Source organism: Elephas maximus, chromosome 9 (assembly GCF_024166365.1).
Source record: "Elephas maximus indicus isolate mEleMax1 chromosome 9, mEleMax1 primary haplotype, whole genome shotgun sequence".
Taxonomy (NCBI): Eukaryota; Metazoa; Chordata; class Mammalia; order Proboscidea; family Elephantidae; genus Elephas; species Elephas maximus.
Window position 1 is genome coordinate 30566252 of NC_064827.1, and position 22208 is coordinate 30588459.

The 22208-nt window shown below is 38.3% G+C and overlaps 1 protein-coding gene across 4 annotated transcripts in view; it reads left to right on the top strand.

The window, feature by feature from the left end:
- The window catches only part of FOCAD (focadhesin), a 307707-nt gene that overhangs the window by 79591 nt on the left and 205908 nt on the right, over positions 1–22208 (top strand). For all 4 annotated transcript variants that reach the window (XM_049896729.1, XM_049896728.1, XM_049896730.1 and 1 more), the window contains 3 exons: positions 262–466; positions 4290–4496; positions 18827–18914. In XM_049896729.1, coding sequence (XP_049752686.1) covers positions 262–466; positions 4290–4496; positions 18827–18914 — 500 coding nt within the window. The remainder of the gene's footprint in view (positions 1–261; positions 467–4289; positions 4497–18826; positions 18915–22208) is intronic.

Sequence of the window (22208 nt, forward strand, 5' to 3'; positions counted from 1 at the left end):
TAGTGTTTACAGACTTTTTTGGCAGTGAATGTCAGGCTTATTTATGATCTACAGGTTTCGAGTCATTTTCCCTGATACACAAAAAACTATTTGACATATGTTTAGATAGGTCATTGTGGAATGGAAGAATCATGAAAAAAAGTTACACTTGATGGTGTGGTAGTTTATGATATAGCATGAACTATAAGTTGATATTTGCCACTTGTCTGCTTGGTCTGATGTTTAACTTAGTGATTGGTTTATCACTATGTGAATTAACAGGTCAGAGATTCCATGTATCCAGATAATGGCACCATTTCTATGGTATTTATATTGTGAACCATCCCAGTTACAAGAATATGCTAAACTTCGACTAGCCCTGCTAAAAGTCTTACTGGAACCCTGCGTTCCTTGTGACAAAGAGCAACCATCAGTATTGGAACAACACATACTTCAACTGTGTTGTGACGTGGTTCCGTGTTTTCAGGTAAGGCCTTTCATCCTCCTTTATTGATATTAGCGTTAGCGTCTGCATCAGTAAGTGTTCATTGTTATTGTCAGATTGTTATTGTCATAGATAAGGTGATTAAGAACCTAAGTATCCTGGCAAACTCAGAGACAGTCCTAACTCAAGAAATGTGTGCAATATTTTGGAGGAGATGAAAGAAACAAATCTACATTTAGCATTAATATATGGTGTTTTAACTAAAGTCATAGAAACATGAGTCAACGTAGTTCATCTTGGGATTAGTAGGAATGAAAACTTTCCTTCATTAAATAAGAATGATTTTTCAGGGAAAAGAATTTTGAGTTAGTCTCTATATCCCTGTGCCTAGATACTATGAGAGTTAAAGGAAAAAAATGGTGTGCCGCTGGGCAGATACAGCACTGGGGGTGCAGGACTTGGCCAGTTTAGTGCTGGCGAGGTTCTAACGGTCACATGCCCCCTGACAACATATGTGGTGGCCCTGATGGATCCTGCTCTTGAGAAGCCCACAGTCTAGTAAGGAAGTTAGGAGAAGCATATAAATTCTTCTAATTCACAGTAGGTTGATGAAAGTTGTTTATCAAAGGTATTGATAAAATGTTGAGGGAACTGAGGGGAGAGGTAAATCTGAGCAAATGTCTCTATAACTACAGATTAAAAAAAAAAATTCCAGTTGCCAGTGTGTTGTGATTTTAGTGGAATGATTCATTTATCAGGCCATCCCATTCCATAATCGAGGTTTGTTGTTTGCCTGAAATCTGAGCACCATGCTGCTTAGCTGATGGAGGAAATCTGTGCGTATTTTTCAGTGATCACTTGAGGTCACAGATGACCTGTTTTAAGTTTGCGTTAGCAAGAAATGACTAGAGTGAATCTTTTCCTTTGTGTCTCATAAATGGGCTTTTCCTATAATCGAGCCGGAGAAAAGTTAATGAAAATGAATTCTCCTATGTCTTTTTCTAAAGCTTTTGTTTTGTGTGGGCAGTAAAGCAATATATAGGCAGAACATCTTGAACTGGACTGTGCTTTTTTACACTATGCCTGTATCGCCCTGTTCTATGCTCTTTGGTAAATGATTGCCTCTGTCTTTATGGACCTGTATTGACAAGCCTAAATATTTCTAGAAATGAGCTCTGTGGAATATTTCTGATTATCTGTGACTTGTTAATATAATTAAGATAATCAGATTTGTCATTTGGAACTATTGAAACTAGTGGCATAAAACGTTTAATCACTTAACTAATCAGCTTTATTAGAATGAAGAGAATCATCTGGGAGGGCCCTTAGAGATAATATAATTCATTTTTCCACCTATTAGAGGTGTTCCTTATATTTTCTAGAAGATGACCATTTCACAACTGATTGAATATTTCAGTGATAGGAGGCAGACTATTTTGCGAGGCAACCATTTCTACGATTTAAAAAACATCTATTGACCTGTATTTTCCTAAGACTTTACCCATTAATCTCCATTCTTCTCAGAACAAAACAAAATAAGGTTTTTAAAAAGCCCACTTGGATTATGTCTTGTTTTTTTCTCTTTTTTCCTTTCCTTCTCTTTGTTCCTTCTTCATCATTGTATTGACTTCTCCACAGGAAATGGTTTTTAGACTTTCCACTGTCCATTGCCAGGAATTGCCTAGTTTATTGGTGCTCAGAGTGTGCTGCCATGAAATGGTCTGCTTAGAGCTGAGTGAAGTTCTGTAGCTGTGGACTGACTCAGACTGAGTACTAGGACTGAATCACATTTACATTTATGTTTTTATTTTTAGAAATAGCCATGTCCCTCTGGTGACCTATTCTGAGATGGTAGTCAAACTCCTTTTTTTTCTTCTCATACCAGTTGCTCTTCCATTTACTTTTGTAGAATTGTCTGTTTTGAGCTTACCTGCCTTAAACTTCCCTCTGTTGACTGTTGGCCCTAATAGTTCTTCTTTTTGATTGTGATTCCTGCCCTCTTACACATTATCCATTTGACATATAGTTCTGTATAAAGATAGAACATTACTTTAAAAGTATTCTTGTTAAGAATTTTGCTGATATTAAATATCAGAGTCTCTGATGCTAACTTTTTGAGGTTGTTTAAAAATTTTTTTTTTATTATGGAAAATTTCAAATATGACCCCCCTAACAGCACTCATCACTCAACTTTAACAATTATCAGCATTTTGTCCAGGATGAACTTCGTGTTTACAAATTTTGCCCTTGAAAGGACAATACAAATTTCACAAGAAAAGCAGGTATATATCACTTCTAATATTTAACACAATACTTTACACACATAGGAGTGAATTTCTTCTTTCTAAAAAGGAAAATCAGTTTTATTGAGGTATAATTGGTATACCATAAAATGCACCAATTTTAAATGTACAGTACAGTCAATGTTTTGTGTGACCATCACCACAGTCTAGTTTGACATTTCCATCATCCCCTCCCTGTAAAAAGAAAAAAAATCTTTCCTTCTTTTTTAAAAACAGACTCTGCATTAAAGATGCGTAACTAGATAAACAGTAGGCATTTTATTAGTTTTGCAAACCAAATTTTCTTGAAAAACAAAGATTACAGGGTTTTGATAAAAGATCAATAAAAGGAATGTACTGTAGTGTCTTCATATGAATATTCTTAAACTTGGATGTTACTGAATACCCTTTGCCATTTCTTCTTTGATCAATATTTTTTTGTCTAGTATGCAACTCTCCCCTCTCTCACTTTTTTTTTTTATTTTAAGGGAATGCAGAACTGGGAGAAAGTCCTAACCCGACTCAAATAGCTAATCCTCACATCCTCACATATTATTGCCAAATAAATACAAGTCTTCACTTTGTTTTAAATCCCTTTCCTTTTCTTGGTGGCCTTTTGACTTTCCCTCTGCATGTTTGCAAAACAGCAAAATAACTTAGTTACTGAATTGTTAACGTTTACTTTTATAACTTAATATTTTCTACCATTTCCTCCCCTTTCATCTTTTATTATCTTTTTCCTCTTATTTGCTGGAAACTAATTTTTTTCTCTATGTATAACTTATAGTCATTTTGTATTATTATGGTAGTAACCGCTGGTGAAAGGTACAGCTGGTCAACTGTAGGCTTCCCTTTGATGAATTTAATAGACACAAGGCTTCTGATTGAAGCAGATGGTTCATTGTTTGTAATCTCTAGGAAATGCCAGTGTGACTGAGCAGGACCATATCCTTAATACCAGTTCAAGAATTTTGATCAGAACAGCTGGGTTTGAATTGAATTGAGATTTTCAAGAGCACCCAAGTCTTTCCTATCTAATACATTAGCCTGTTGAGAAGACACCCAACCATTTGAATATGGCCTTTCATTACATCTGCCAGCTATGGAAATGATGCTCTCAGTTAAGACTGAGCAAATATCTTGCAGATGAAGGGCTTAGTAGTGCATTAGAATAACATGCTGACCCTTTACTACCAGGTATCTATGTTGGAATTACAGAAAGAAGAGTTTATTTAGAGAGCTGAAAAAACAGCTTTAATTAATTTCCTTCAACATGTTGGCACTGTCATGTAATTTGTCTTAAGACATCTGCACTCAGAAAAGCTAGAAAAATAAATGAAAAGAATTTGTACCAGCTAGCAGTAAAAAAACAGTAGCAAATTGTATTCTGGTTAGTGACAAAAGGAGAAGGCAGAGTGGTATGGTTTAACCGGCATTGAGTTATATAACCTTTTCATCACATTTAAGCCTTTGTGGGTTTAGAGAAAAATATTTTATTTTCAAAGGCTTCTTGTATAGCTTAAAATTGTCCTTTGGTTTGTATGTTGTTGTAATATTATAAAATGACTTTTTAAAAAAAACAGGTAAAAGATTTGATACAGACAACAGAACTGATGCTGTTTATTGAAGAAGTATATTTAAGCCTTTTGCGTCATCCCATCTTCTGGAAAATTCAGCTTACTCAGCTGTCCCTTCAGCTGCTTTGTGTCTGTGAAGTCAGCTTAAAGATAACTGGAGAATGCTCATCTCTAATTCACCTTTTAGAGCGTGGTGTTGAACTTCTGAGGGAGGTAAGGCTAATGTCGGTAGTAAGAAATTTTAATGTCAATTATCACTTAAACAGACCTTTCAGTAGCTGAGTAGAACATACTCAATTTATTGCATATCAGAGTTGTTTTAATCTGTTACTAATACTATTTAGTATAAAAATGAATCATCAAATACTGTCTGGTATCACTGTGGTATTTCTTCTGTTCATTCATGCAGAACACCAACATTGAACATTTACTATATGCCCAAAAAACTAAATCCTTTGCCCTTGAGTCAATTCTGACTCATAGTGACCCTATACAACAGAGTAGAACTGCTTCATAGGGTTTCTGAGGAGCTCCTGGTGCATTTGAACTGCTGACCTTTTAGTTAGCAGCCAAGCTCTTAACTACTGCACCACCAGGGCTCCTACTATATGCCAGTCCCTATAGAATGCACAGATGGCATTCTATGACCTCAAGGGACTTACAGACATGCAAATACGTAATTGTATTACAATAAGATAAATGCTTTTATGGAAGTATATTTAAAGTGCAATGGAAACAGTAGTTAAGAGAACAAGGGCAGGAGCTGAAATTTGAAGGCTGAAAAGGAGTTTGCCTGGTGTACAAGGCAGAGATTGGGAAAGACATTCCAGCTGGGGGCACAGCATGACCCCCAATACAGGAACATGAGAAAGCAGACATGGCCTCTTCAGAAAACAAGAAGGTGTTACGTATTGTTGAAGGATTAAGGTGTAGAAGATAAGGCTGGGCATAACATAAGGGGTTTTCATGCTACACAAATATTTACATCTTATCCCCTAGGCAATGTTGTTGTTAGATGCCATCGACTAGGTTCTGACTCATAACCACGCTATGTACACCAGAGCAAAACACTGTCTGGTCCTGCACCATCCTCATAATTACTGTTACGCTTGAGCCCATCGTTGCAGTCACTGTGTCAGTCCATCTTGTTCAGGGTCTTCCTTTTTTTGCTCACCCTCTGCCAAGCATGATGTCCTTTTCCAGGGACTGGTCCCTCGTGATAACATATCCAAAGTATGTGAGATGAAGCCATGGCCATCCCTGCTTCTAAGGAGCATTCTAGCTGTACTTCCTCCAGGACAGATTTGTTTGTTCTTCTAGTAGTCCATGGTATATTCAGTATTTTCTCCAACACCATAATTAAAAAGCATCAATTCTTCCTTGATCTTCCTTATTCATTGTCCAGCTTTTGCATGCTTGTGAGGTGATTGAAGATAACATGGCTTCTTGGGTCAGGCTCACCTTAGTCTTTACAGTGGCATCTTTGCAATTCCAGGCTATTAAAGAACTTTCAGCAGAGAGGTGCTGTCTTAGTGATCTAGTGCTGCTATAACAGAAATACCACAAGTGGATGGCTTTAACAAAAAGAAATTTATTTCCTCACAGTACAGTAGGCCAAAAGTCCAAATTCAGGGCATCCGTTCCAGGGGAAGCCTTTCTCTGTCGGCTCTGGAGGAAGGTCCTTGTTCTCAATCTTACCCTGGTTGAGGAGCTTCTCAGGCTCAGGGACCTTGGGTCCAAAGGACATGCTCTGCTCCTGGTGCTGCTTTCTTGGTGGTATGAGGTCCCCCGTCTCTCTGCTCTCTTCACTCTTCTGTATTTCAAGAGATTGCCTCAAGACACAATCCAATTCTGTAGGTTAAGTCCTGCCTCACTAACACAACTCCCACCTATCCTCCCTCATTAACATCACAGAGGCAGGATTTCCAACATATGGGAAAATCATACAATACCTGGAATCATGGCCCAGCCCAATTGATACACACATTTTTGGGGGGATATATAATTCAATCCATGACATTTCACCCTTTGGCCCCCCAAAAATCACATCCTTGCAACATGCAAAACATATTCACCCCATCATATCATAGCAAAAGTCTTAACTCCAAGTCCAAAATCCAAAAATTCCTCTTCATCTGTGAAATCTAGAATACAAGGTATCTGCTTCCAAGGGTACAATGGCAGAACAGGCACAAGCTAGACATTTCCATTACAAATGGGCAAAACTGGAGGAAAAGAAGGGGTAATAGGCACCAAGCAAGTCAGCAGAACACATTACAATAGCCCTTAAAGCTTTGAAAATAATCCTTTGTTCTCTGGGGCAATTTACACAATGATCCTGCCCTCCAGACTCTAGGTATTGGTCACACTCTTCAGATCCTGATTGGAGGCTCCTAGGCCCTGGGCTTCAGCTCCACCTTCCAGGCCCACTGGGACAGCAACTCTTCTCCCTCGGCTTTAGGTGCACCATTCTCCTCTTCCATTTGAGTGGCAACTCTACCCTTAGAAACACCAGAGGCTATGGCTCCACCCTTTAAAACCCTTGAGGTCATGGCTATACCTTTGAAACTGAGACAGCTCAGCTTCTCGTGTTCTTGTCTCTTCAGCTTCTGTTTCCTGGTTTCTTGGCCTCTTGGGTCCTTGGACCTCACGCCCACATCTGCCCTGCTGGAGCTAGTGTTCCAAAGCTCTGTAGCTCCACCAATAAGTGCCTGGGGGCACCGTACTCCACCAGGAAGCCTTCTGTGCACAGGCACTCAGCTTTCTTGTTCTAAGTGCCTGGAGGCACCCCACTCCCAGTACCAAATTCTGTCTTAGTCATTTAGTGCTGCTATAACAGAAATGCCACAAGTGGATGGCTTTAACAAAGAGAAACTTATTTTCTCCCAGTCTAGTAGGTTACAAGTCCAAATTCAGGGCTTCAGCTCCAGGGAAAGGCTTTTTCTCTGTCAGTTCTGGAGAAAGGTCCTTGTCTTCAATCTTCCAATGGTCGAGGAGCTTCTCAGGCACAGGGACCCCGTGTCCAAAGGATGCCCTCTGCTCCTGGTGCTGCTTTCTTGGTGGTATGAGGTCTCCAGCTGTTTGCTTGCTTACCTTCCCTTTTATCTCTTGAGAGATAAAAAGTGGTTCAGGCCACACCCCAGGGAAACTCTCTTTACATTGAATCAGGGAGTTGACCTGAGTAAAGGTGGTGTTACAATCCAACCCTAATCATTTTAACATAACATTACAATCACAAAATGGAGGACAACCATTCAATACTGGGAAGCATGGCCTAACCAAGTTGTTACACACATTTTTGGGGGGACATAATTCAGAGAGGTGCCCTCATATTTTTGTGTATGGAAGATCTGATGGGTGAGTGGAGAGGGATTTGGAGCAGGGCAACACCAATAGGGCAGGAAGTCAGGAGGGACTAATTAGGGAAAGAGGAGTGGGAATGCAGAGATGAAGGAGATGAAATCACTAGGGTTTTGTGATTGATAAGGATGGGACTCTTTGGTAGAGCCTCAGCTCTCTATTTTGGGTGACTGGATGGTACCATTTACTTTGAGCAATGGTGGCTTACACTGGAGCTACCATTGTAATAAATATTATATAAAATTACATATAATTTTATATAATATTAGTTAAATTTATATATGCATCGTAGGTAGTTGGATATATGGTTTTGAAAGTCATGATAGAAGCCTTGGCTAAAGGTGTAGATTTATAGACATCTACTTTGAGCTGGGAGTTTTAGCCATGGAATTGAATGATAAGGCTTGCTTGGGCTAGAACTCTGGGGCTGTTGACATTTGAAGTATAGAGAAAAAGAGGAGCCTGAGAAAGTATGGCTAGGAGGATTGTATGACAAGCAGAAGTGAAGACATGAAAATCAAGGGAAGAGAATATCTCATTAAGGGGTCAACAGGATGGGATGGAAAGTACTCTTGGTATGCGGCAAATAGAAGTACATTATTCATATTGGAGGAAGCAAATTTAGTGCAGTAATGGAAGTGATGGTAGTGGGAGCCAAACTGAAATAAGTTAAGGAGTGAATGGCAAGTGAGGAACTAGAGGCAGTGAATGTGGACTTTGGTGGGAGGTGGAAGCTAAGGAAAGCTCAAGTAAGTCATTTGTAGTATACATATATATATAATTATGTATTGTACTTATGACATGTAACGTAATTGTTATATGACATGTTCCTATATTATATTACTGTGCAATGTAATAGATATAGATTATTGTCTTATTTATCCAGGGCTGCTATAAAGAAATACCGCAAATGAGTGGCTTTAGCAAACAGAAATTTATTTTCTCACAATTTGGGAAGCTAGAAGTCTGCATTTAAGGTACTGGCTCTAGTGAAAGGCTTTGTCTCTCTGTTGGCTCTGGAGGAAGGTCCTTGTCTCTTCTGAGCTTTTACTCCTTGGTCATCTTCGTCTACCTTGGCATTTCTCTTTCCCCATCTCTGCTTCTAGCTTCTTGTTTAATCTCTTTATATCTCAAAAGAGATTGACTCAAGATATACCGTATATTAGTCTTACCTCATTAACATAACAAACAGCTCATTCTCAAATAGGATTATAACCACAGGCCTAGAGGTTAAGACCTACAACGCATATTTTTGGGGGACACAGTTTAATCCATAACATTCCACCTGTTGGGCACGTGTAAAACATTATTCATCCCATCCAGTTACTCCAAAAGTCTTAAATCAACTCTAAGTCCAAAATCTCATCTTCTGAAGCATGTAAATCAAGTATGAGTGAGACTTTAGGCATATTCTATCCTAGGACAAAATTCCTGTTCATCTGTGAACCTGTGAAATCTAGAATACAGGTTATCTGCTTCTAAAATACAATGGGCAAACAGGCAGAAGCTGTACATTTTCATTACAAATAGGAGAAATTGGAGGTAAAGAAGGAATAACCGGCACCAAGCAAGTCCAAAATCCAGCAGAACAATTTGCATTAGCTCTCAGGGCTTGAAAATAATCCTCTCTTCTTTGAGACCATCTAGGGATTGACCCTAACCTCCAGACTTTGGGCATTGGACATCCCCTCTGAATTCTGGGTGGAGACCCCCTAAGCCCTGGGTTTCAGCTCTGCTTTCTGGACCCACTGGGATGGCATCTCTGCTCCCTTGGCTTTGGATAACCCCATTCTCCTAGTCCATCTGAGTGGCCACTCCCCCTTCTGTCCCTTGGGTTTAGCAGCCCCCCCCCCCCACCGGCACACCTTAATTGCAGCCTCACACTCCAGAAGTGAGTTGCCGAAGATCAGAAGACCACGGCCCCCGCCCTCCCCGCCCCGCCCCGCTCTTGGAAATCCAGAAGGCCCTGTTTCCCTTGCCCCTTCCAACAGTTTTGCTGATCTCCAAGCTGTTCCAGGGATGATCCTTGTCTTTTCTTGAAGGACAACAGATGTAGCCTCTTTGGCCTAGTTCCTGCCCGTAGAATTCCAAGAGGCAGACAGCATTCTTCCCTTTAGTTCTTTTCTGTCCCCTTCAGTCTGAACAGATGGGTTTTTAGCTGTGGTAGTTGGTTAGAGCCATCAGTTTCAGGCTTAATCTCTTTAATGAAAGATTGTGTAGCCACACCCTTGGTGAACATTCTAGGACAGGCTTCCTTAGTTTGTACAACAGAATTTTCCAAATCTTTTTGTTTTCATTTTGCGCAGTTCATTTTTAAGTCCATCTCTTTATTCTCACATTTTACTATATAAGCAGCAAGGAGAAACCACGCAGCTCTTTTAAGGTCATGCTTAGAAATCTCCTCGGCTAGATATCCGAGTTTATCACTTACAAGTTCTACCTTCCACCAAACGTTTGAACATAATTCAGACGAGTTCTTTGCCAGTGCATAAAAAGCATCGACCTTCCTCCATTGTCCAATCACGTGTTCATCATTTTCTTTTACAGTCTAACTAGAGGCACGTGTAATGCCCACGTTTCTAACAATATTCTGTTGCTCATGCCCTGTGTATTCTCTAAGATGATAGAGACTTTCTCTGTAGCTCTCCTTGCTTTCTTCTGAGCCCTCACCGGAATTGCCTTTAACATCTAACTCTTCCAGTCTCTACTTATTACCCAATTCCAAAAGCACTTCCACACTTTTGTATTTGTTAGAACAGCACCCCTACTTCTCAGTACCAGATTCTGTCTTAGTTATCCAGTGCTGGTATGATTGAAACACCACAAGTGGGTGACTTTAACAAAAAGAAATTTATTTTCTCAGTTTAGGAGACTACAAGTCCATACTCAGGGTGTAGGCTCTCGGGGAAGATTTTCTCTCTGTGTGCTCTGGAGGAAGGTCCTTGTCTCTTCTGAGCATTTGCCCTCAGGTGATCTTCATGTGACTTGGTGGCTCTCTTTCCCCATCTCTGCTTCTAGATTGCTTATTTAATCTCTTTACATCTCAAAAGAGATTGACTCAAAATACACTTTACGCTAATCCTGCCTCATTAACATGAACACAATCCATTCCCAGATGGGTTTGTAACCTCAGCCATACAAACCAAAAACCAAAGGACTCATAATGACCCTATAGGACAGAGTAGAACTGCCCCATAGGGTTTCTAAGGAGTGGTTGGTGGATTTGAACTGCTGACCTTTTGGTTAGCAGCTGTAGCTCTTAACCACTACACCACCAGGGATTAGCCTCAGCCATAGTGGTTAGGAATTACAACACATATTTTTGGCGGTCACAGTTCAATCCATAACAATTATATAATTTTATATTCTTATCACAGGTTAATATAGTATTAGTATTATGTAGATAAATATAGATTTACCAGGAGGTTTTTTTTATTTTTCTTAACTGTATATATAACGTACTTAGCAGGCTAAACCCTTTATTTTTCCCATGTGCTTTTACTGGATTCATGTGAGTAGTAAACAGTATTATCAATTATAATTTCTTAGAATTTTTTTCTTTTTACTATCACTCTCTGATGATTTTATTATGTATTCTTCCCCCTCCCACCATTTAGCATATATTTATTGAGCAGCCACCTTATGGCAAACATTTTGCTATAGGGATTAGGTAAAAACAGACAAGGTTCATACAGTTTATAGTCCGGTCAAATGGTTAAAACTAGTATGCATAAAAATCATCAGACAGAGTTTATTAAAAATGCTGGTGCCTGGGACCAACCCCTAGAGATAGTAAATTAGCAGGTCTAAGAGGACTGCAAGTATCTGCATTTCAATTTATGTTGCCATTGAGTCGATTCTGACTCATAGCAACCCTATAGGACAGGGTATAATTGCACTTAGGGTTTCCAAGGAGGGGCTGGTAGATTCAAACTGCTGATTTTTTGGTTTGCAGTCGAGCTCTTTACCACTGTGCCACTTAGCACCCTCGAAAACCAATATCCAAACCCATTGCTCTTGAGTTGATTCTGACTCACAGTGACCCTGTAGGACAGAGTAGAACTGCACTTAGGTTTCCAGGGAGGGGCTGGTGGATTTGAACTGCTGACCTTTTGGTTTGCAGCCGAGCTTTTTACCACTGTGCCACCTAGCACCCTCAGAAACCAAAATCCAAACCCACTGCTATTGAGTTGGTTCCAACCCATAGTGATCCTATAGACAGAGTAGAACTGCCCCATAGGGTTTCCAAGGCTGTAAATCTATGTGGTTTTTTTTTTGCATTTTTATTTTTCTGTTTTTATTGTACTTTAGGGAAAAATTACAGAGGAAATTAGTTTCTCATTAAACAGTTAATACACAAATTGTTTTGTGACATTGATTGCCAACCCTGCAATTTGTCAACACTCTTCCCTTCTGCGCCCTAGGTTCCCCGTTTCCATTGGTCCAGTTTTCCTGTCTCTTCCTGCTTTCTTGTCTTGGGCTGATGTGGTGTGCCCATTTAGTCTCATATACATGATTGAACTACAAAGCATGTTCCTCACGTGTGATGTTGTTTTGCCCTAATAGACCTGTCTAATCCTTGGCTGAGGGGTGATCCTCCGGAGTGACTTCAGTACTGGGTTAAAAGGGTATCCAGGGGCTATGCTCTCGGGGTTTCTCCAGTGTCTGTCAGACCAGCAAGCCTGCTCTTTTTTTTTTCTGGTGAGTTTGAATTTTGTTCTACATTTTTCTCCCACTCTATGCGGGACCCACTATTGTAATCCCTGCCAGAACAGTAGGTAATGGTAACTGGGCACCATCTAATTGCTCTGGGCTCATTTTGTGGAGATTGTGGTAGTCATGTTCCATTAGTCCTTTGGACTAATCTTTCCCTTGTGTCTTTGGTTTTCTTCATTCTCCTTTGCTCCAGCCAGGATGGGAGCAGTAGATATAACTTAGATGGCCACTTGCAGGCTTTTTTTTTTTTTTTTTGTTTAAACCAATTGTACCTTGGATGGCCACTTGTAGGCTATTTATTTATTTATTTAGTTGTACTTTAGATGAAGGCTTACAGAGCAAGCTAGTTTCTCATTAAACAATTAATACACGTATTATTTTGTGACATTGGTGTTCAACCCCACGGCATGTCAAGACTCTTCCCCTCCTCAACCTTGGGTTCCCCATTACCAGCTTTCCTGGCCCCTCCTGCCTTCTTGTTCTTGCTCCTAGGCTGGTGTGCCCATTTAGTCTCATTTTGTTTTATGGGCCTGTCTAATCTTTGGCTGAAGGGTGAACCTCAGGAGTGACTTCATTACTGAGCTGTAAGGGTATCTGGGAGCCATACTCTCAGGGTTTCTCTGGTTTCTATCAGACCAGTAGAGTCTAGACTTTTTTGTGAGCTAGAATCCAAGGCTGTAAATCTTGAAGGAAGCACGTATTTCTCCTGCAGAGTGGCTGGTGAGTTAGAACTGCCAACCTTTTGGTTAGCAGCTGAGTGCTTTACCACTGTGCCACCATGGCTCCTCAGCGTGCACCCTGTTGTTGTTAGGTGCCGTCAAATCAGTCCTGACTCATAGGGGTGCTATGTACAACAGAATGAAACACCGCCCGGTCCTGCACCATCCTCACAGTCTTTGTTATGCTTGAGCCCATTTTTGCATCCACTGTGTCAGTCCATTTATTTGAGTCTTCCTCTTTTTCAGTGACCTTCTGCTTTACTAAGCATGATGTTCTTCTCCAGGAAACAGTCCCTCCTGATAACGTGTTCTAAGTATGTGAGACGAAGTCTGCCATCTTTGCTTCCAAGGAGCATTCTGGCTGTACTTCTTGCAAGACAGATTTGTTCATTCTTCTGGCAGTCTGCGGTGTATTTAATATTCTTCGCCAACACCGTAATTCAAAGGCGTCAATTCTTCTTCCATCTTCCTTATTCATTGTCTAGCTTTCGCATGCATATGAGGAGATTAAAAACACCATTGCTTTGGTCAGGTGCACCTTAGTCCTTAAAGTGACATCTTTACTTTTTAGCATTTTAAAGTGGTCTTTTGCAGAGATTTGCCCAATGCAATGCAAGAAATCATTTGATTTCTTGACTTCCGCTTTCATGGGCATTGATTGTGGATCTAAGTAGAAGGAAATCTGTGACAACTTCAGTATTTTCTGTGTTTATCATGATGTTGCTTATTGGTCCATCTGTAAGAATTTTTGTTTTCTTTGTGTTGAGGTATAATTCATACTGAAGGCTATGGTCTTTGGTCTTCCTCTGTAAGTCCTTCAAGTCCTCTTTACTTCACCAAACAAGGTTGTGTTGTCTGCATATCACAGGTTGTTAATGGGCCTTACTCCAATCCTGATGCCCCATTCTCCTTCGTACAGTCCAGCTTCTCGGGTTATTTGTTCAGCAAACAGATTGACTAGGTATGGTGAAAGAATACAACCCTGACGCACGCCTTTCCTGACTTTAAACCATGCAGTATGCCCTTGTTCTGTTCCAACAACTGCCTTTTGTTCTACGTACAGGTTCCTCATGAGCACAATGAAGTGTTCTGGAATTCCCATTCTTCGAAATGTTATTTATAATTTGTTATGATCCACACAGTTGAATGCCTTTGCATAGTCATTAAAAAACAGGTAAACATCTAACTAGGTGATTAAAAAAAATTGTTTTTGCATTTAAGACAAACACTCTTCTATCGCCCATGTCAAGAAGCAGAACTTTTCCAGCCACCCCAGTAGTTCTTCATGTGCCCTGTCCTAATCACAACCTCCCTCCTCTGTAAAAGTAACTACTTACCTTAACTTTTACAGTAATCACTTCCTTAAATTTCTTTGTATCTCTAAATACCATGAAAGTTTTCCTTTTTTTTTGTTTTAAATCTGTCTTTCATGTATGTTTTAATCTAAAAGAGGCCACCTTTTATCCCCTCCCTCACCTCTTTGTTTTTTCTGCAGTTTTTCTGCTGAAAAACCCAGATTATTTGAACTGTAGAGTTTTCTACATTCTGCATATTGCTGATTGCATCCTGATAGTGTAATGTAATATATTTGTCTGTTAATATGTAGGTAGTTTTTTTTTTTCTAGAGGCTTGAGGAAGTTCAGGATTTCTTTGTTTTGTTTTGCTTTCTGTTTTCAAGACTATAGAGAGTTGTGCTTTCTTTCAATAGGCGGCACTGATGTGTGTTCGTCTTTCTTTTTACAATGTTAATAGCTGTTGATGCTTAGTGCTTAGTTCCATTAATTCATTAGGAGTTAAAGAAGTGATCATGTTCTAATCCTGCCATTTCTTTATTTGTTAGCTGGAATATTTCTATGAAAAGGAACTCCCCCTCACCTATTATTTGGTTTTCCAGTGGTAGAATTTATATAGGAAAGTAGGGTATATGCTTGATTCTTTCCCTTTACTTAACCAATTAAAAAAAATATTACTTTCAACTCATAGATATAAACATATTTTATGTGTTTCAGTCTATTGCAGATATTATCCTCACTGAAGCTCAAATTATTCCATCCTTGGTCAGTGGAAATCTCTTCAAGTTGGCTCTTGAGTATAATTTTTAAAATATTTTTGGATATAATGTAGAATCACAAAATACTAATTTCATTTAGGATGATGAAATGATGTCTGTGAGAAAAGGTCATATTTACATTGTGTCTCCCTTCTGTTCAGTATTTTAACAGTTTTAGAAGGAAATAAAAGTAAGTAAAACTTAAAATAGTTATGAAATTTTTTGATGGTTAAGGTCAAAAAAGAAAACTAGGAGGATTAATTGGCAAACGTATATCCTTCAGGCCTATATGCACTATAATTTGAAAGAAAATAGAGTAGGATAAAGCAGTTTTATTACCTATTTTGAGGCTGTACCTGCATTCCTGTATCACCGGATTTATCAGCTTGATATTCATTTCAAATATTACATTAACTTCTCTTTTCCTCTTTATTCTTTTTCTGCTTTTTAAAATCAGAAATGAATCATTGCTCACTGAAAATGGATGTTTTTCTTAACCTATCTTAATTTCAGTGGATTTGATCTTAGTCGAGCTATTTTTAGGCCTATTCGAATGACCATAACTTAAGGTTCTTTCTCTTTCAGGCAAAAAAATGCGTTCTGACATTCTGATTAGCATAATTAAGCAAAAATGGTATTGATTAGGAAGAGACTGGGTAGCTCTCAGAGTGAAGAAAGGACTGAGGTCTCTAAGACACAGCTGTCAGATGACCCAACTCTAGCCACCTCTCTTCCCTGTTGTGAGAGGAGTTCATTTGGAATGCAAAGCCAGAGAGCAGTTGTAAAGGACAAAAGGAGTAAAATAGGGAAAGTGGGAGAGGCAATGTAAGTATTATCAAATTGGCCACTGCTACAAGGAACCAGTTGCTTAATCCCACAGAATCGTCTGAGAAGCCTTATGAAATATGCCGTAAACCCTCTAGAAGGGTCTAGAATAAAGGAGAAATCATTTATCCACGGGCTTCTGTCACAGATTCCTGAAGACTTGTCCTTTGGGGTTTTGCCTCTCCTCCACTTCCAGCTCTCTTGCTGTACTAAGGCAGGAAGCAGGAGGTGCATGGTGGGCCATGGCAGGAGGATCTTCAGGTTACCCTTGTGCAGAGCCAGTAGCTGTACTATTTGAAGTGGCACAAAACAGAGGTCCAAAACTGGCTTTTATTAAAAGATCTCATTAAATAGTACCATCCTTTGGTGTCCTTTGAAAAAAAAACAAAAAACTTGTAGCCTTTCAGAATTGCAAGCAATTTAAGATTTATCTATTCTAATCTTCCACTGTCAGTTATCCTTATTTTTGGTGTCTTGATCAACAACTCTTCTTTCATCCTTTGTTCCGATTTGGCCAGTCTCTTCACCCTTCCTAGAGAATGCCATTTTTCATTTGTACCTCCATGCCTTTTAAGTTCCACACACTTAAAATGCTTCTGTTCATTTTCGGAACCCATAAAAAGCTACTTTGTTGGACCTTCCAGTGACAGCCTGTGTGAAAAGTGCTGTCTAGTGGTACCATTTGTGTGTAACAATAAACAACAACCTGTTGCTGTTGAGTCAATTCCGACTCATAGTGACCATATACGACAGAGTAAAACTGCCCCACAGAGTTTCCAAAGAGTGCCTGGTGGATTTGAACTGCCAATCCTTTAGTTAGCAGCCATAGCTCTTAACCACTATGACACCAGGGTTTCCGCATTAGTATATAGTAAAGCTTTTAATTTTCTCTGATCCTCTTAAGTTGATAGTAAATTTGAAATTTAAATGGTACTGCTGGTTTTCTTTTTGTTTTTTATGGACATGCAGAAAGTGAAATGAAATTGAGGAAAATATAATGGTGAAGAATGATATGATGGTATATACTATAAGTGTATCAGTTCCAAAATAGTTTTATTATCCTCACAGAGATAACAATTGCTTCATTGTTCTCAACTGTATTTCAAAACAGTGAATGCAGATAGTCCCCAAAGGCACAGATTGAAATGTATTTCATCAAAAAATATTGCAAATTAATTTTCTTCTTTTGGTATTTTTTTTTTTTGGATTGTGGAAAGACATATATAACAAAACATTTATTGCTTTAATAGTTTTTACATGTACATTTTAGTGATGTTAATTACTTTCATCATGTTATGCACCCATCACCATTATCAGTTTTTGAATTTTTCCATCACCCTTAACAGAAACTCAGGCCCCATAAGGAATGATTCTCAGCCTGCCTCCCTCCCCCCTCTAGTAACCACTAATAAACGTTGGTCTCTATACCTTCGCCTATTCTATGTATTTCATGTAAGTGGGATTATACAATATTTGTCCTTTTGTGTCTGACATGTTTCATCCTGCATAATGTTTTCAAGGTTCATTCATGTCCTAGTATGTATCAGGACCTCATTTCTCTTTACGGCTGAGTAATGTTCCCTTGTATGTATATACTACATTTCGTGTATGTATTCATCTGTTGATGGACACTTGGGTTGTTTCCACTTTTTGGCTACTTGAATAGTACTTTTTTGCTGTTTTTTTAGAAGTCCATAAACAAGCACTGGTGGCGCAGTAGTTAAGAGATTGGCTGCTAACCAAAATGTCAACAGTTTGAATCCACCAGCCATTCCTCGGAAACCCTATGGGGCAGTTCCACTCTGTCTTGTAGGGTTGCTGTGAGTTGAAGTTGACTCGATGGCAGCAGGTTTGGTTTTGGTTTTTGGTTAGATGATTTTGCAGTGTGACTGCTTTCATTTTTCAAATGGTAAAAATGAGATATCCACTGAATAATGTGATAAAGAATAGGGTATTTATTAATTTGGGCCAGAGTTGATAGCATCTGCAAGATTATGATTTCTGTGTGTCAGACCAAACTGTTTTCTCTCAAGTGTGTCTTTTAACACATGGCTCTACCTCACAGATTTCCTTTTTTTTTTCCTTTCTCTGTCCTCATGATTTGTAGGTATTTCTGCTCTGGAGGTGCTTCTGTAAAATTTCACAGTGAAGTAATTTGAGCAATGTGTGCTGGACTTTTCTTCTTTAGTTCCATAATTCATTAAGTGTTCTTTACTTAGAAACCTCAAGTAACATCTGATGTTACTTGGATTTCATTTAATTAGAATTTAATGTACATGTCCTTTTTTTTCTTTTTCATTTTATTTATATACTTGTTGAAATTAATGATTATAAGTTTCTATGGTAATTGCTTTGCTACATTTAAATATGCTTAATAAATTACTGTAATTTAGAAATAATCTCAGTTACTTGGACGCTAATGTTTCTTTTATTATAATAACATGATTTATTAACATTTATTTTTGTGTAAGTCATTGTCCAAGTTATATAAATGAGTGATGTCTGTATTAGGTAAGTTGACAGTTGAGCTATTTTTCAGAAATAAAATATTCTTAAAATAAGTATTTCAAGTGACTTGCGTAGATGAACTATCTTGAAGACTTGTTGATCTGTTATGTAACGACTTTTTTCTCTGAATTGTTTTGGTTTAAAGCCTATTGCTTTTTGCTCAGATGAGATGATAACATTTTGAATTTATATGTAACTACTGTGGTATTCACCCATCTTTTCTTTAGTAGAGCAGACTTGCTATAAATAATTTTGTATCATAGGTTTGCAGTCTTTCATGTTAAATATACTTTTCTAGGTACGTGTTTTAAAGCTATTGCTCTGGGAACTTTTTCAGGAACTCTTTTTTTTCTTTTTTCTTTTAGGACTTTCCTGTTGAACTGGTCGTAATTGGAGTAGCTTTACTTCTTCTGCAGACTCCAGCAAGTCAGCAGAAGCCGATCTTAAGTCTAGGTAAATAAAAATTCACTCACAAGAGTAAAACGCAAATATGAGTGTTGTCAGGAGTCACTTGAACTTTATATCCTGTTATGCTTTGAAATGCTGGATATTTTGAGTTTCTGTTCTAAAATTTTCCTAAGTAATCATCATCAAGTAGATTTTTTTTTTTTTTCCACCCAGCTGTTACCTTGTGCAAGGCTCCATATCCCACAATTTACCAAATATTTCAGCTGTCCATTTGGAGGTTATAGTCGAAATCAGACAGCAGTGACATTTGTAAATATATTGAAGGGCTTATCAGCTTTTTCACCAGTTGTACAGAAATCTGAGAAACAATAGCACAAAAACTTTTGAAAGTGTTTACTACTCAGTTCTTTTTTAAAACTCTCTATACCTTTACTGGAGCCCTGGTGGCACAGTGGTTAAGAGGTCAGCTGCTAACTGAAAGGCCAGCAGTTTGAATCCATCAGGCATTCCTTGGAAACCCTTCAGGCTGTTCTACTCTGTCCTGTAGGGTCACTATGAGTCGGAATCAACTCAATGGCAATGGGTTTTTGTTTATTTTTTGGTGTTAACCTAGCTAAATCAAATCAAAGATAATAGTCTTCAGACTACCCAATATTGATTTAAAGAAAAGCGGGGGTGGGGATAAGGAAAGACAAAAATGTTGTAGTTAAGAGTAGTGTGGTAAAGAACCAAGTTGCTAGAACTGGCAGATTGGCAATCAAGTCACACCTTTAAAATGTGCCTTTACGTTAATGTTCTCACTTTACTTGGTGCAGTAGAATCTGTATAGTAAAGGAGGATCTGTCTAAATTATGTTGTATGGTGCCATGATACTTTGATACATTCCCACTCTGATTTTAAAGAAATCAGAGGTAATTGAGGTAATTAACAATTGTATAGTTCATTCTTTTGGGTATTTTAATTCATCATGATTTTGAAGGTAGATTGCTTTTCTGCTTACAAAAAACCAAAACTAAACCCATTGCCATCGAGTTGGTTCTGACTCATAGTGACCATATAGGATAGAGTAGAACTGCCCCATAGGGTTTCCAAGGAGTGGTTGGTGGATTTGAACTGCTGACCTTTTGATTAGTAGCCAATCTTTTAACCACTACGTCACCAGGGCTCCCCTACTTACAATATGCTTTGGCACACTGGTGGGGGTCCTTGGCTCTTAGGCTTTGATTCTAACCTTGCTTTTGCCTATTGGCCCTATGCTCGTTTGTACCCCTCTTCCCCAGTCCATTTCTGAACTGCTTTTGCCTTTGTTTTTCTCATAGCCGTGCATGTGGTGGCCTCCTACAGATATAACTTACCAGTGCTGCTACTTCTGATAGTCTTAGTTTTATGGCTTTAGCTTTATTACTTTTTTAATAACAACTTTATTGAGATATAACTTGCACGTTATAAAATTCACCATTTTTTAAGTGTACAATTCAGAGTTTTTTAGTAAATTTAAAGAGTTATGCAACCATCTTCACAATCCAGTTTTAGAACATGCTGACATCCCTAAAAATCCCCTTGTGCCCATTAGCAGTCAGTCCCCCATTCCCATCCTCAAACCCAGGCAAACATTTATCTGCTTTCTGTCTCTATAGATTTGACTTTTCTGGACATTTCATGTAAATGGATATTATTTGTTTTTTGACAAAACAAATTTCAAAGCCTAGAGAAAGCTCATGTCTAATTCTGAAGCTACACTCCTTTATTGTGGCTCATGTATAATAGAAGGATGACATAGGGTCAAATTCTCAGATACTTTAATAACTTCTTGCAGAGCAGACTTATTCTTTCTCTTGTAAACCAGTGCCTCTGATTTGAAGTTACCTTAATTAGAGCCAATAAACCTTACTGAAAACTATTAAGCCAATGTGTCATTTTGAAAAGCAAGGAAGAACTATTGTTTTAGTACATTGGGAAAGGATGTTCAAAGTAATAGGATAACTAAGAGAATATTGATTATTTCAAACTTTAAAAATATACAGCATTTATTAAATATTGTGCTTCTTAAGCATTAACGATGATCTTGATATAATAGCAATTGATAAAAAAATGCCTGAGAGATTTATAATATATAGAAATATTTGTTCTATATGCTTTCTGTCTTTTAGTAAAGATAATATATTTTTATGATATCTCAGAGACAATTATGGATTAAGACCAAGGTTTAGGCAAAGAAGGTAGTTTAGTAATGTTAGAATTGCAAGTGTTTGTACTTCATGCCATGTTTAGATTTGATTTCTAAATGATTTAAAATAAAATACTGGCAACTCATGACATGATTTAGGGCTTATCGAATGTTTTTGGTGGGAGTGGGGAAATCAGCTGATTTGATATCATAGCTCTGAAGTGTATGAGTAGTCTTTTAGTAAATCAGGGTTCATCTAGTAAGTATACCATGAAAAAGTATATTTATGTCTTTCTCATTTCATTTAGTAGTATAGGAGACTATACATGTAACTAAATTATTGTGCATTTGTGTCTATGTATGTGATATGTAAATTGAATTTCAAGTTTAAAAAATCATTTGTTAAAAATGGGTTTAATTATTATGCTGTAAATGGAATGTGAAACTTTTTCAATCTGCTGAGCAATCATAGGTAAAGCAGAGCACCGGTTCATCTTGCTGTGTGCCCTCAAGTCAGTTCTGACTTGTAGTAACCAGACAGGACAGAGTAGAGCTGCCCCACAGGGTATCCTAGGCTCTAATCGTTACAGGAGCAGATCACCAATTTTGCTCTTCCACAGAGCACCTGTTAGGTTTGAGCCCGACCTTCCGGTTAGCAGCTGAGCGCTTCTCACCATTTGCCAGGGCTGCTTTCCTTCGTTTTACTGATTACTTAATTATCTGCTGATACAGTTCCCTGAGGGCTATGTCAGGGAAGAATGTGTCTTGGTATTGATATCCACTGATCAAGCAATGGTCTGCTGGCTATTCTGTGGCCTCTTGGCTCCACATGCTAAGGGTAGTGGTAGAATCTGACAGGATATAAAGGACAAAAGTTTGGTTGTCTTTTTTAAAAATTCATATTGACCTAAAAGAGGATTGATTTATACTTGATGATATATGCATTTTCTCTAACAGTATCATTAATTTTTTGTTTACAAATATGTTAACACCTCGTTTTGAAGAATAGTTAATTTTTATGATCCTTTTTTTTTTCCAGAAGGATAAAATTTATCATGTTAGTTACATATCTGACCTAGTTGTAAAGGGGCAAGAAAACTCTTTGACGTATCTTACTTAAATAAAATAGCATTTTGTTTGACTCTGGTATTGATTTGTAAAAACTTGAATCG